Here is a 12,378-nt window from a genome sequence, read left to right as displayed (position 1 = left end):
GATTCAGAGAATCCCAAGCAGCAAGGCAAAGTGGATTATAGAATACCTTTGGTGTAGGCCAGGTGCAGTGGCTCACGCCTGTAATCCCAACACTTTGGGAGGCTGAGGTGGGTGGATCACCTGAGGTCAGGAGTTCATGGCCAGCCTGACCAACATAGTGAAACCCCGTCTCTACTAAAAATACAAAATTAGCTGGGTGTGGTGGCGCATATGCCTGTAATCCCAGCTACTCAGGAGGCTGAGGCGGCAGAATCACTTGAACCCGGGAGGCAGAGGTTGCAGCGAGCCGAGATCGTGCCATTGCACTCCAGCCTGGGCAACAAGAGCGAAACTCCATTTAAAAAAGAAAAAAAAAAAATAGAATGCCTTTCATGTAGTGACTGGAAGGCAAGTCAGCTAGCTGCCTTCAAGATCCGGTCGTTGAAGCCAGGGCCCAATCCTGGTGCTCAGCAATACAAACTTGCTTAGGCTCTTAAGTTTCTTCAGAAACAGGCCAGGCATGGTGGCTCACACCTATAATCCCAGCACTTTGGGAGGCCGAGGCCAGCAGATTGCTTGGTTCAAGACCAGCCTGGACAACATGGCAAACCCGTCTCTCCATGAAAAGTAAAAAAAAATAGCCAGGCATGGTGGTGTGCACTGGTGGTCCCAGCCACTCAGGAAGCTGAGGTGGGAGGATCGCTTGAGGCCAGGGGGCAGAGGTTGCAGTCAGCCAAGATCGCAGCGCTGCACTCCAGACTGGGTGAAAAAGCAAGACCGCCTAAAAAAAAAAAGGTTCTGTATTATAAGAACAGCCTCCAGCTGACCCCATGATTGAAAACTTTATCTCACCTGATTTTCTATAACTCTGCAAACCTTAGGGCCAAGAACCTATTTAGGAATTGTATAGGCAGATGTAATTACAGATGTACTTTATCCTCTATCATTATAGCACAAGCATCTGGAGGTTGAGGCTCAAGTTATTTATATTCAGTGATACCACATGAAAGAGGCAGCTGTACTAACAGGACAGGACATATATAACCTGTGTAAATTATCAGGGTTTTCATTTCCTGCACAGATGGGTGGAAATTACTAAACAGCCTTGAGAAAACACCTGGTATTCATGGACATTTTCATACTGAAACACCAAATTGAATGGTTAGAACCAAAAATCAAGATATTCCCACAAAACCAAAGCCAGAGTTCCATTAAATGCAGAGGGTTGTCTCAGATTGAAGAGGCAAGTGGTAAGATGCCTGCATGCCATTTCCCTAGGCCCTGTCACACCAATCTATTTCTCTTTTTTTTTTTTTTTTTTTTTTTTAAAGACTGAGTTTCGCTCTGTCGCCCAGGCTGGGGTGCAGTGGCATGATCTTGGCTCACTGCAACCTCCACCTCCTGGGTTCAAGCAATTCTGCCTCAACCTCTTGAGTAGCTGGGATTACAGGCACATGCCACCACACCCAGCTAATCTTTGTATTTTTAGTAGAAATAGGGTTTCACCACGTTGGCCTGGCTGGACTCAAACTCCTGACCTCAAGTGATCCACCCACCTCAGCCTCACAAAATGCTGGGATTACAGGCGTGAGCCACTGCACCTGGCCCCCTCCTTGCTTTTCTACTAGATATGTTATTGGAGCAGAGAGAAAGTAGGGACAGAACTGTAGGCAGAAGGTAATACTGCTTACTCCAGGCACACTTTAAAATAATCAGTTACGTTCCAGTCTCCTAAGAATTCAATTCTCTTATGACATAAAGTTCATTAAGAAACAGGAAGACTGGGCCAGGCACGGTGCCTCACGTCTATAATCCCAGCACTTTGAGAGGCTGAGGTGGGAGGATGGCTTGAGCCCAGTTCGAGACCAGCTGGGCAACAAAGCAAGACCCCATCTCTAAAAAATAAATACATTAAAAAAAAAAAAAGCAATAGGAAGACTGGCTTGTTTACCCAACCAACCAGTTGTTGAAGGAAAACATCAGTCTTTTTTGAGGCAGGGTCTCACTGGCACTCAAGCTGAGCTGCAATGGCGCAATCATGGCTCACTGCAGCCTCTAACTCCTGGACTCAGGCCATCCTCCCCCCTCAGCCTCCTGAGTAGCTGGGAACAGCCACCACACCTAATTTTTAAATTTCTTATAGAGACAGAGTCCCACTGTGTTGTCCAGGCTGGTCTCAAACGTGTGGACTCAAGCAATTTTCCGACCTCAGCCTCCCAAAATGCTGGGATTATAAGCATGAGCCACTGCACCCAACCAAACATCATTGTCTTGCTGGAGCTATAATCCAAACACTGTTCTAATTACAACTACTTCATCTCTAAGATGCTACTGGTAGTCTGAGGAACTAGGGAATTAACACAGCTATAGGATTTGTACCAAACTGATACATACTAAACCATGTTTCCTCAAGGAGTTTAATGTTAGACTGCTTTAACTATATTATCAGTTATTTCTTTTTTTTTTTTTTTTTTTGGAGACGGAGTCTCGCTCTGTCGCCCAGGCTGGAGTGCAGTGGCGCGATCTCGGCTCACTGCAAGCTCCGCCTCTCTAAATGACATCTTAGATCGGCAAAGACTCTAAAACCAACTGGTCAAGTGGAAAGAACACTGACCCGAGGAACAGGATGACACGATCTACTTAGGCTTTAGTTTCCAAACCTGTAATTAGATTATTTTTAGCTGTGATTTCCAAATTTTGATTAAAAACAAAACATCATGCAGCCGGGCACGGTGGCTCACGCCTGTAATCCTAGCACTCTGGGAGGCTGAGGGTGGGTGGATGACAAGGTCAGAAGTTCGAGACCAGCCTGGCCAATATGGTGAAACCCTGTCTCTACTAAAAATACAAAAATTAGCTGGGCGTGGTGGCACATGCCGGTAGTCGCAGCTACTCAGGAAGCTGAGGCAGGAGAATCGCCTGAACCCAGGAGGCAGAGGTTGCAGTGAACCGAGATTGCACCACTGCACTCCAGCCTGGGCAACAGAGGGAGACTCCATCTCAAAAAAAAACCCACCATGCTTTGCTTTTTGTAGTTGTATCCCAAACTTAACTCCTCCTGCCCACCAAATCAGGAATGCATTTATCAAAGAATGTAAATATGCAGGCAATACTGCCACCCAGTGACCTGTCAAGTCTTAAAGGAACCGGCTGGGCATGGTGGCTCACACCTGTAATCCCAGCACTTTGGGAGGCCAAGGCAAGCAGATCATCTGAGGTTAGGAGTTCGAGACCAGCCTGACAAACACGGAGAAACCCCGTCTCTACTAATAGTACAAAAAAAATTAGCTGGGCATGGTGGTTCGCGCCTACAGTCTCAGCTACTCAGGAGGCTGAGGCAGTAGAATCGCTTGAACCTGGGTGGCGGAGGTTGCAGCGAGCTGATATTGCACCACTGCACTCCAGCCTGGCGAAAGAGCGAGACTCCGTCTCAAAAACAACAACAACAACAACAAAAACACAAAAATTAGCCAGGTGTGGTGGCGCATGCCTGTAATCCCAGCTACTCAGGAGGCTGAGGCACGAGAATTGAATCCGGGAGGCAGAGGTTGCAGTGAGCCAAGATCACGCCATTTGCACTCCAGCCGGGGCAACAAGCAAAACTCCGTCTCACACGCAAAAAAAGAAACAACCATGTAAGTGAACATCACTGGGTTTTCCATTCCCCGTTTTCAAAGATCCTCAACCCCCTCTCTATGAATTCTGTATGCCACTTCCAACTCTACATTTGAATATATATATATATATATATACTTTTTTTTTTTTTTTTTAAGAGAAAAGGTCTTGCTAACATTGTCCAGGCTGGTCTCTCCTCAGCTTAAGTGATCCTCCTGCCTCAGTCTCACAAAGTGCTGGCACAGGTGTGCACCATCGTACCGGGCCCATTTTAACATTTTTGAATACACAGTTACCACTGCCATCTAAATACTAACAATAGCAGTGAACTGCTCTGAGTGGAAAGCAGTCTATGGGTTTTAGAATAGCAACACATAGCCTGCCTATTGTGGGAACAGCTAATTCAAATATGATACTTAGCTTTATCCCAACATAATCATCCCTTCAGGATAAATTTAAGTCCTTCACTGATATGAATGCTGCTTCAACTACAATTCAGAGGAAAGGAGATATCTGATTTCATTATTTAAGTGGAGTAATACAAGTATCTCAAAAGTCCAAAACACTTAAGAAGTTTTATTGAAAACCATAAAATACAGAAACACCAGATTCTCATTTTAAAGTAAAATTAACAGCATCTTCCAGAACATTCCTAGAACTGAACCATTCTTGTCACTATTGAAAAACAAAGCCAAGTTCCAAATCCAAAATAATAAATGAACGTGCTGATAAACATTCTTCTTATGGTTCCAGCCCCTACTTTAGTTATTTTCCTAAATTTTACATGTGTACCTTTTCAAGAAAAAGTTTTTTAAGTGATCAATATTTATGAGAACTGGACTTTCTTAATATAATTACAAAAAAAAAAAAGAACCCAAAAAACAAAAACCACAACGCACCCTACTCAAACTCAGATAAAATACACATTTGTTCATTAAAGCTCACCTGCTTTAGAGAATTTTTTCTCTTCACACATTAGCACAGTAAGCCAATGTTTGATCCATGCTGCAAAAGCTACACAAAACGAAAAGCCCTGGTAACTCCCTAGGGAACTATTAAGGCATAGCAAACGCAAAAACCTTATGCTACAAAAGTAAAACAAAAAGCAGAGGCATTGGGACTGTGGAGACGGCTCAGATGAATAAGCACCACAAGGATGAAGAAAACAATTTTTGTAGAAACATATGCAAGAAGATAAAGTCCAAAAAAGAACATAAAACATCAATTATCCTGCAGAAATAATTATCATGTCAGGTAACTTGACTACTGAAATAAGCTCTGTTTGGATTTTAATTAACAGAATCTTAATTCTCTCCTACATTTACCGGTAGTATCAGAGCCTTGTGTTGGGGGCTTGTTTCTTCCTTTTCATCATAAGACCTTTAGTCGGAGACCTGCCCAGCAATTCCTGTAGAAGACAATCTTGGTGTGTTTTAGGTCCTTCTTTGGAAAGCTGTCATCTCCCTTTCCACCTAAACACTAACTCTACCTCTGGGCAGTCACTTCATGTTTTTGTGTTGCACTAGAACACATTTTTCAGCATGGAGATTTATTTAAGGCTCATACTTTACAAGTTGGTCCCATCAAACAATGACTACAAGGCAGAAGTTTATCAAATGGCATGAATCAAACACTTGCACATTTCAAAAGAATACAGTTTACATTCATCTCGAAATCTGAGATTAAGAAACTATTAGCTGGTTTCCAACTGCTTTCAATACTGGTTTGAAGTTTGAATAATTTTACTGTATAGACATTAAATATTTTGTTTAAATATTAAACATTAAATCTTTTCCTGACTATCCAGACAGAAAGAGAAAGCAGGAACAGGCAAAGAAGCAACAGTCCAATTAACAGACTTGTGACTTCTACGCCATCTGTAACAAGGGGAGGGATTTCAGTAAGGGTTCCAAAAACGCCTAGAAGGTGGTTTCTAAAAATTCACCTTTACGTGGCATAAGCCATTTTTTTCTACGAAAGGTATCTGATTCCTACAAAGGGGGAAGAAACTCAGAAAACAAAACTGGGGTGGTGTCCTGTTGTGTGATGGAAGGGCATTATACCATTACACTCATTTAATAACTTACAGAGGATACTCTGTAGCAATAAAGAAATTGTCATTTTATTTTGCCCTATCAGCCCCTGCCACATAGAAGAGCTCTTCCTGAGAAACTAAAAATTTCAAACCTGGCTATCCTCAAAGGACACCTGAAGCCTGGTTTGGGTACTCAAGAAGATGAAGGCTTCCTGCTAGCAGGAAGCAATTCTCCACTACCTTTTAGGTTTACTGCACGATAGTCTAAGCACCAGTCAAATTGGCTATTTCAGTAAACCTCAATGTCACCTGCTCATATATTTTCAGCTAATCTTTCACTGTTTTCTATATTAACATTTAAAAACAACTTGCTGGTTGCGTGCCGTGGCTCACGCCTGTAATCCCAGCATTTTGGGAGGCTGGGGTGGGCAGATCACCTGAGGTCAGGAGTTCGAGACCAGCCTGGCCAACATGGCAAAACCGGTCTCTATTAAAAATACAAAAATTAGCTGGGCGTGGAGGTGGGCACCTGTAATCCCAGCTACTCGGGAGGGTGAGGCAGGAGAATTGCTTGAACCCGGAAGATGGAGGTTGCGGTGGGGGAAAAAAAAAAAAAACTTGCTAATACAAGTATAACTTTTTTAAAAAATTACTAAAGTTATCAATGCTGGGTTTAGCTGACAAAGCACTTCCTTAAGATGAACTAAAGGATGCTTCTCCCACAGGCAAATTGCAGATGGGTTACCTCATAATCTTTTAACTATCATTCAAAGTCAATTAATTTGTAAACATTACTGAATAACTGGGCTTATCAATTACACAAGGGAAACCAAGGAGCAACAGTGGCACAAGGCAAAAAAGCCTTAAAGGAAAAACTTTCTCTATATTTTCATAGTCAAAGAGGAGAGCCACAATACTATCGGCTATTTAATCAACAGAGCTATATTGAATTGATAACTAAATTACAAGTTGCTAAGAAATTAAATTTCTTAGCAACAGGCTTAAGCTACTGCTGCTCTCTTCCCTTCTTCTCCCCAATTATATATAGTCACCACTGTAAACAGCTCATATCTACACACTAAGCTGTGACTTAACTGTCAGGATACAGTTGTAGGAGCATCCTTCTTAATCATCTTTTTTAATTCAAGGAGAATATTCTCCAAGTGTCTGAATAGTTTAGACAATGTGACATATGATTTAAGTCACCCTTACACATACAGCTTCTATACTTGTCTTTGAAGAGAATGTAAACCAACATTCCTTTAATAAGCCCCACAGAAAACTGCTTTTCCCTTGAGACAAACTTCCTTGGCAAAAAGGTGAAGTCAATAAATGGCTACCCAAAATAAGAGTCCCACCCCCAAATCACAGGTGGAGATATTATTACACCCGTCTCATAAAACTTTCAAGTCCCTATACTATGCAAAGAGTCTCATAACTGAACACAGGATTCTTCTAACATTTGACAACTTTAGTGTAGAAATTGGTTTCTAGAGTTCCATCTCTTCTTCTGTGCTAGCAGCTGTCTCCAAACTATTATAAAGAGACATCCCTGTTTGCCGAGGTTCCAAAAATAGTTCAGTTCTCTGAGGGAAGGCAGTGCCAGCAGCTGCATGCTTAGCTTGGCTCTCTCCTATATAGTTCTTAGTATTAGAGGATGGCTTTGGCTTATCAGAAAGGATTTCAGGGAGGGGTTTCCAGAGAACAAGCTCCATGGAAGGACGGCTCCTAAGACATAAAATACAGACTTTTATCAAAAAATTTTAGGACATGAAAACAAAAGCTGTAGGTTGAAAGGCCAACATTACCTAGTATCTTAAGGACTAATGATAGCAAAACAGGAGATTTAGAACACACAAACTGATCTTTACTTTCTTTTTTTTTTTTAAGAGATGGGGTCTTGCTGTGTTGTCCACGGTGGAGTACAGTGGCACAGTCATAGCTCACTGCATCCTTTAACTCCTGGGGTCAAGCAATCTACCCACTTCAGCCTTCCCAGTAATTAGGACTACAGGCACATACCACCATGCCTGGCTCCAACTGATCTTTAGAAAGGCCCCTCAAATACATAACATTGCATACTTCAACATGTATATTTAACCAAATCAAGTGGTTGTAATGATGCTGTGATTGGAAGTATTTAAAAATCCAATATGAAAACGCAGAGCCCTTGATTGTTGGAAATTTTTTTAAGTTGTGGTTAATATTACATGTAGGCAGCTAGCTCATACTAAATCATTATAAATGAAAAGGAAACACTGGACAAACATGCTGAAAGTATCTCAGATGCCTTTTAGTATAGGTACAAAGTATAATGCTTTATGGGCCAGGCACGGTGGCTCATGCCTGTAATCCTAGCACTTTGGGAGGCCAAGCCAGGCAGATGGTTTGAGCCCAGGAGTTTGCAACCAGCCCGGGCAATGTGGTGAACCCTGTCTCTACAAAAAATACAAAAATTAGCTGGGTGTGGTAGCAGGTGACTGTAGTCCCAGCTACTCGGGAAGCTGAGGTGGGAGTATCACCTGAGCCCGGGGGGTCAAGGCTGTGGTGAGCTGTGATCATGCCACTACACTCCAGCCTGGGTGACAGAGTGAGACCCTGTCTCAAAACACAAAACAAAACAAAACAAGCTTCATGGTTAAGGCAAAATGACTATGTTACACACACACTGTGGCAGGGATGGTGTATGGGCCCAAAGACGAAGCAAAAATAAAACATAAAATAATGAGATACCCTTGGCTGGGCGCGGTGGCTCACGCCTGTAATCCCAGCACTTTGGGAGGCCGAAGAGGGTGGATCACAAGGTCAGGAGATCGAGACCATCCTGGCTAACATGGTGAAACTCCAACTCTACTAAAAATACAAAAAACTAGCCGGGCGAGGTGGCAGGCGCCTGTAGTCCCAGCTACTCGGGAGGCTGAGCAGGAGAATGGCGTGAACCCGGGAGGCGGAGCTTGCAGTGAGCCAAGATCAGGCCACTGCACTCCAGCCTGGGCAACAGAGCGAGACTCCATCTCAACAACAACAACAACAACAACGAGATACCCTCAAAGGCTAGCTTCTGGAAAACTACCAAAAGCAGAAAGTGCTATATTTTAGGCTGGAGGGCAACGTGACCAGCTTACTTCTGGCTATTTACCCACCCTTAGGGATGGGTACTTAATTATAAGCTCAAGATAGGACCCTAATGCAAAACCTCTGTGATCAAAGACCAAATAGCAGCTGAACTTCTAGCACAAATCATCTCCACTGTATCCAAAGGTAATAATGCCTCATCTATCTGCCCTCACTGACTGGTGTCCTAAGAGGCTTTTTCAGATACCTGAAACTTGCCCTTATTGAGTGCCAACTCGATCTAAAGTCTTTCCTAGGCACTTTATAACTAACTTCCTTACTATTTTACATAGTGAATAATGACAATTTGAGATCACGGAGGCTTCACGGACTACAGGATTACAGAGCTGGGCTAATCATTACTCAGGGGCCCCAGGCCACTTTACTTTTTAGGTTATTGTGTTTGCTTTCCAGTTTCCTCTCTTGTCCTCACAGTGTAGTCACAGCTCCCTGTTAGGAGTTTTGTTTGTTCTGCTCTCATTTGCTGTTTCTGCTTCTACTCTGATGATCTAGGAAACCAGATAACTGAGCTCATAAACTGTGTTTAGATTAAGAGCAAAACAGTTCTGCTAAAGGCCTGGAAGGACTATGCTATGAGCCAAGAATATGAGCTTTGTTTTGCAGTCTTTGCAGCAACTGCTTTCACTGTTAGGCCACTTTATTTTTTTTCCTAGGCCGCAATGTTGTTCCTGGGTCACTTAGAAAGCCAGGTAAACAAGAGCCTTTAAAATGTGGTTCCTGTATCACAGGAACTTGAGAGTGGGCTCTCTTGCCAGTCATCTCATTTCCAAATAGCAGACTGCAGTCCATTTCAGGTCTTCAAAGGAACCAAAGAGTAAGTAGGCAAGGCAGCCACTTCCCCATACTTCAAACTCCTGCTTGTAAAGCACTTTGCTCACCCCTAATGAACTAGGAAAAAGCCAATCTCCAATTGCCTGGTGATCAGGAGATAAAAAGAGCTAATGAGGACAGGGTGGGCAGAATCTAGACATTGGGTCTTCCCTCCAAGATCATAATTAAATAGAAATCAGGTACCAAAACTTACATAGACTCAATCATTTTCTTTGTAAAAACTTCATCAAATTCCCTCTTCAAACCTGTTTTCATGGTATCAGAAAGGACAAGACTGGGGAGATGGTTAACATTTCTGTCAGCTTCAACTTCTTCATCTTCATCAATTATCCTAAATCAATTAAGGCAGCACAAGAAAGAAAAAATATTTAGTCAAGCTATTATATATTCTAGTATTTGGACAAAATTTTAAAAATAAAAAAGGATAAAAGCAGTAAGTAATACAGCAATAGACCAAGCAAAAAATGAGGCTATACCTGAGTATAAAAGGTATACTCAGGCCGGGTGTGGCGGCTCACACCTGTAATCCCAGCACTTTGGGAGGCCGAGGCGGGCATATCACCTGAGGTTAGGAGTTCGAGAAGAGGCTGGCCAACATGGTGAAACCCCATCTCTACTAAAAATACAAAAATTTGTCGGGTGTGGTGACACATGCCTGTAATCCGGCTACTCAGGAGGCTGAGGCAGGAGAATCACTTGAACCCGGGAGGCGGAGGTTGCAGTGAACCAAGATCGTGCCATTGCACACCAGCCTGGGCAACAGAGCAAGACTCCGTCTCAAAACAAAAAAAAACTATACTCAGAGGGTTGTTCAACATTTCATTTAATAAAAAAGTTTTACATATAATCAAATCTGAATAATATTTTTCAGAGAATTATCACACAAACCAAAATTAATATTCAGAGGCAGTAAGTGAAAACGCTCAGTAGTTCTATGAGAAGAATTCACTTTAAAAGCACATACTTCGGGGCCAGGCGTGGTGGCTCACACCTGTAATCCCAGTACTTGAGGCGGCTGAGATAGGCAGATCACCTGAGGCCAGGAGCTCGAGACCAGCCTGGCCAACATCACAAAACCCTGTCTCCACTAAATATACAAAAAAAGGCCGGGTGCAATGGCTCATGCCTGTAATCCCAGCCCTTTGGGAGGTGGAGGCAGGCGGATCACAAGGTCCGGAGTTCGAGACCAGCCTGCCCAACATGGTGAAACCCCATCTTTACTAAAAATACAAAAATTGGCCAGGTGTGATGACAGGCACCTGCAATCCCAGCTACTCAGGAGATTGAGGCAGGAGAATCGCCTGAACCCGGGAGGTGGAGATTGCAATGAGCTGAGATCGCACCACTGCACTCCAGCCTGAGCAACAGAGCGAGACTCTGTCTCCAAAAATAAAAATAAAAATACAAAAAAAAATTTGGCCAGGTGCGGTGGCAGACACTTGTAATCCCAGCTACTCGGGAGGCTGAGGCAAGTGAATTGCTTGAACTTGGGAGGCGGAGGTTGCAGTGAGCGCCGAGATCACGCCATTGTACTCCAGCCTGGGTGACAGAGCAACACTGTTTCAAAAAAAAAAAAAAAAAAAAAAAAGGCTCAGGCTCAGTATACTGGCCCGGCACAGTAGCTCACGCCTGTAATCCCAGCACTTTGGGATGCCAAGGCAGGCGGCTTGCTCGAGCCCAGGAATGCGTGACCAGCTTGGGCAACATGGCGAAATCCCGTCTCTACAAAAGATACGAAGATTAGCCAGGGGTGGTGGCGCATGCCTGCAGTCCCAGCTACTTGGGAGGCTGAGGGGGGCAGATGGGTTGAGCCTGAAAGGTTAAGACTGCAGTGAGCCACTGCACTCCAACCTGGGTGACAAAGCAAGACCCTGTATCAATTAAAAAAAAAAAAAAGGGGGGGGGCTGGGTGGGGTGGCTCACGCCTGTAATCCCAGCACTTTGGGAGGCCGAGACAGGGGGATCACCTGAGGTCATGTGTTCCAGACCAGCCTGACCAAAATGGAGAAACCCCATCTCTATTAAAAATACAAAATTAACCAGGCGTGGTGGCGCATGCCTGTAATCCCAGCTACTTGGGAAGCTGGGGCAGGAGAATCACTTGAACCCGGGAGGTGGAGGTTGCATTGAGCCAAGATGGCGCCACTGCACTCCAGCCTAGGTAACGAGCAAAATTCCGTCTAAAAAACAAAACAAAACAAAAAAACAAAAACGAATACACTTTGAATTCTCTGACTTAGTCTTTCTGAGAGGCTAAGGATCAAGGTATCACCAAATGATAAACAGAACTAGCTTATATGAGCAGAGTTATTACAAGAGAACAGCAAAAAACCAGCTATATACACTGCCCGTTTACCTGTCCTCAATCTCCTGAAGCTTCCTTCGGGCAACTTCACACTGTGGTTCTCCAGTTGTCTGATCCATTTCTTCACAAATAACATCTAATATCCCAGGTACGGAAAGGCCACTAACACTGGGATTTACTCCATGCCCCTCTACATCCTGATGTGCACAAAGAATCCAGTCATTAGGACCAGCACAGAGCTCTGCTTCAGTTATCCTTTTCTTTCTTACTGGACAACTGAAAAAAAGAAAAAAAATTCAATGAAAATCCCAACTAATATAAATGAAATGTTTATCATTCCTATCTCCAATCAAATTTTTATATTTAAAAAACTAGCTTTTTTGACAAGTGTGTAGTAACAAGATGGAAAATACTGCGTATTTTTCCTGCTATTCTCACAGCCACACTAAACTGTTTTCTTCTACTGCTCTTTGCCAAA

At 43.3% G+C, this 12,378-nt stretch overlaps 1 protein-coding gene across 7 annotated transcripts in view; it reads right to left on the bottom strand.

Moving 5' to 3' along the window:
* The window catches only part of CCDC117 (coiled-coil domain containing 117), a 72,744-nt gene that overhangs the window by 52,256 nt on the left and 8,110 nt on the right, over positions 1-12,378 (bottom strand). For 4 of the 7 annotated variants that reach the window (XM_001172845.7, XM_003317158.6, XM_009438081.5 and 1 more), the window contains 3 exons: positions 11,952-12,176; positions 9,789-9,926; positions 4,151-7,357 (listed from right to left, as the gene is read on the bottom strand). In XM_001172845.7, coding sequence (XP_001172845.1) covers positions 7,120-7,357; positions 9,789-9,926; positions 11,952-12,176 — 601 coding nt within the window. In that variant the 3' untranslated portion in view covers positions 4,151-7,119. Of the gene's footprint in view, positions 1-4,150; positions 7,358-9,788; positions 9,927-11,951; positions 12,177-12,378 lie in introns of those variants that run through there. The other 3 variants (XR_001712615.3, XR_001712614.4, XM_009438080.4) reach the window with 1 other exon arrangement.

Source organism: Pan troglodytes, chromosome 23 (genome assembly GCF_028858775.2).
Source record: "Pan troglodytes isolate AG18354 chromosome 23, NHGRI_mPanTro3-v2.0_pri, whole genome shotgun sequence".
Classification (NCBI taxonomy): domain Eukaryota; kingdom Metazoa; phylum Chordata; class Mammalia; order Primates; family Hominidae; genus Pan; species Pan troglodytes.
Note: the sequence above shows the minus strand (reverse complement) of the source record. Positions and strands in the feature narration are given on the sequence as shown.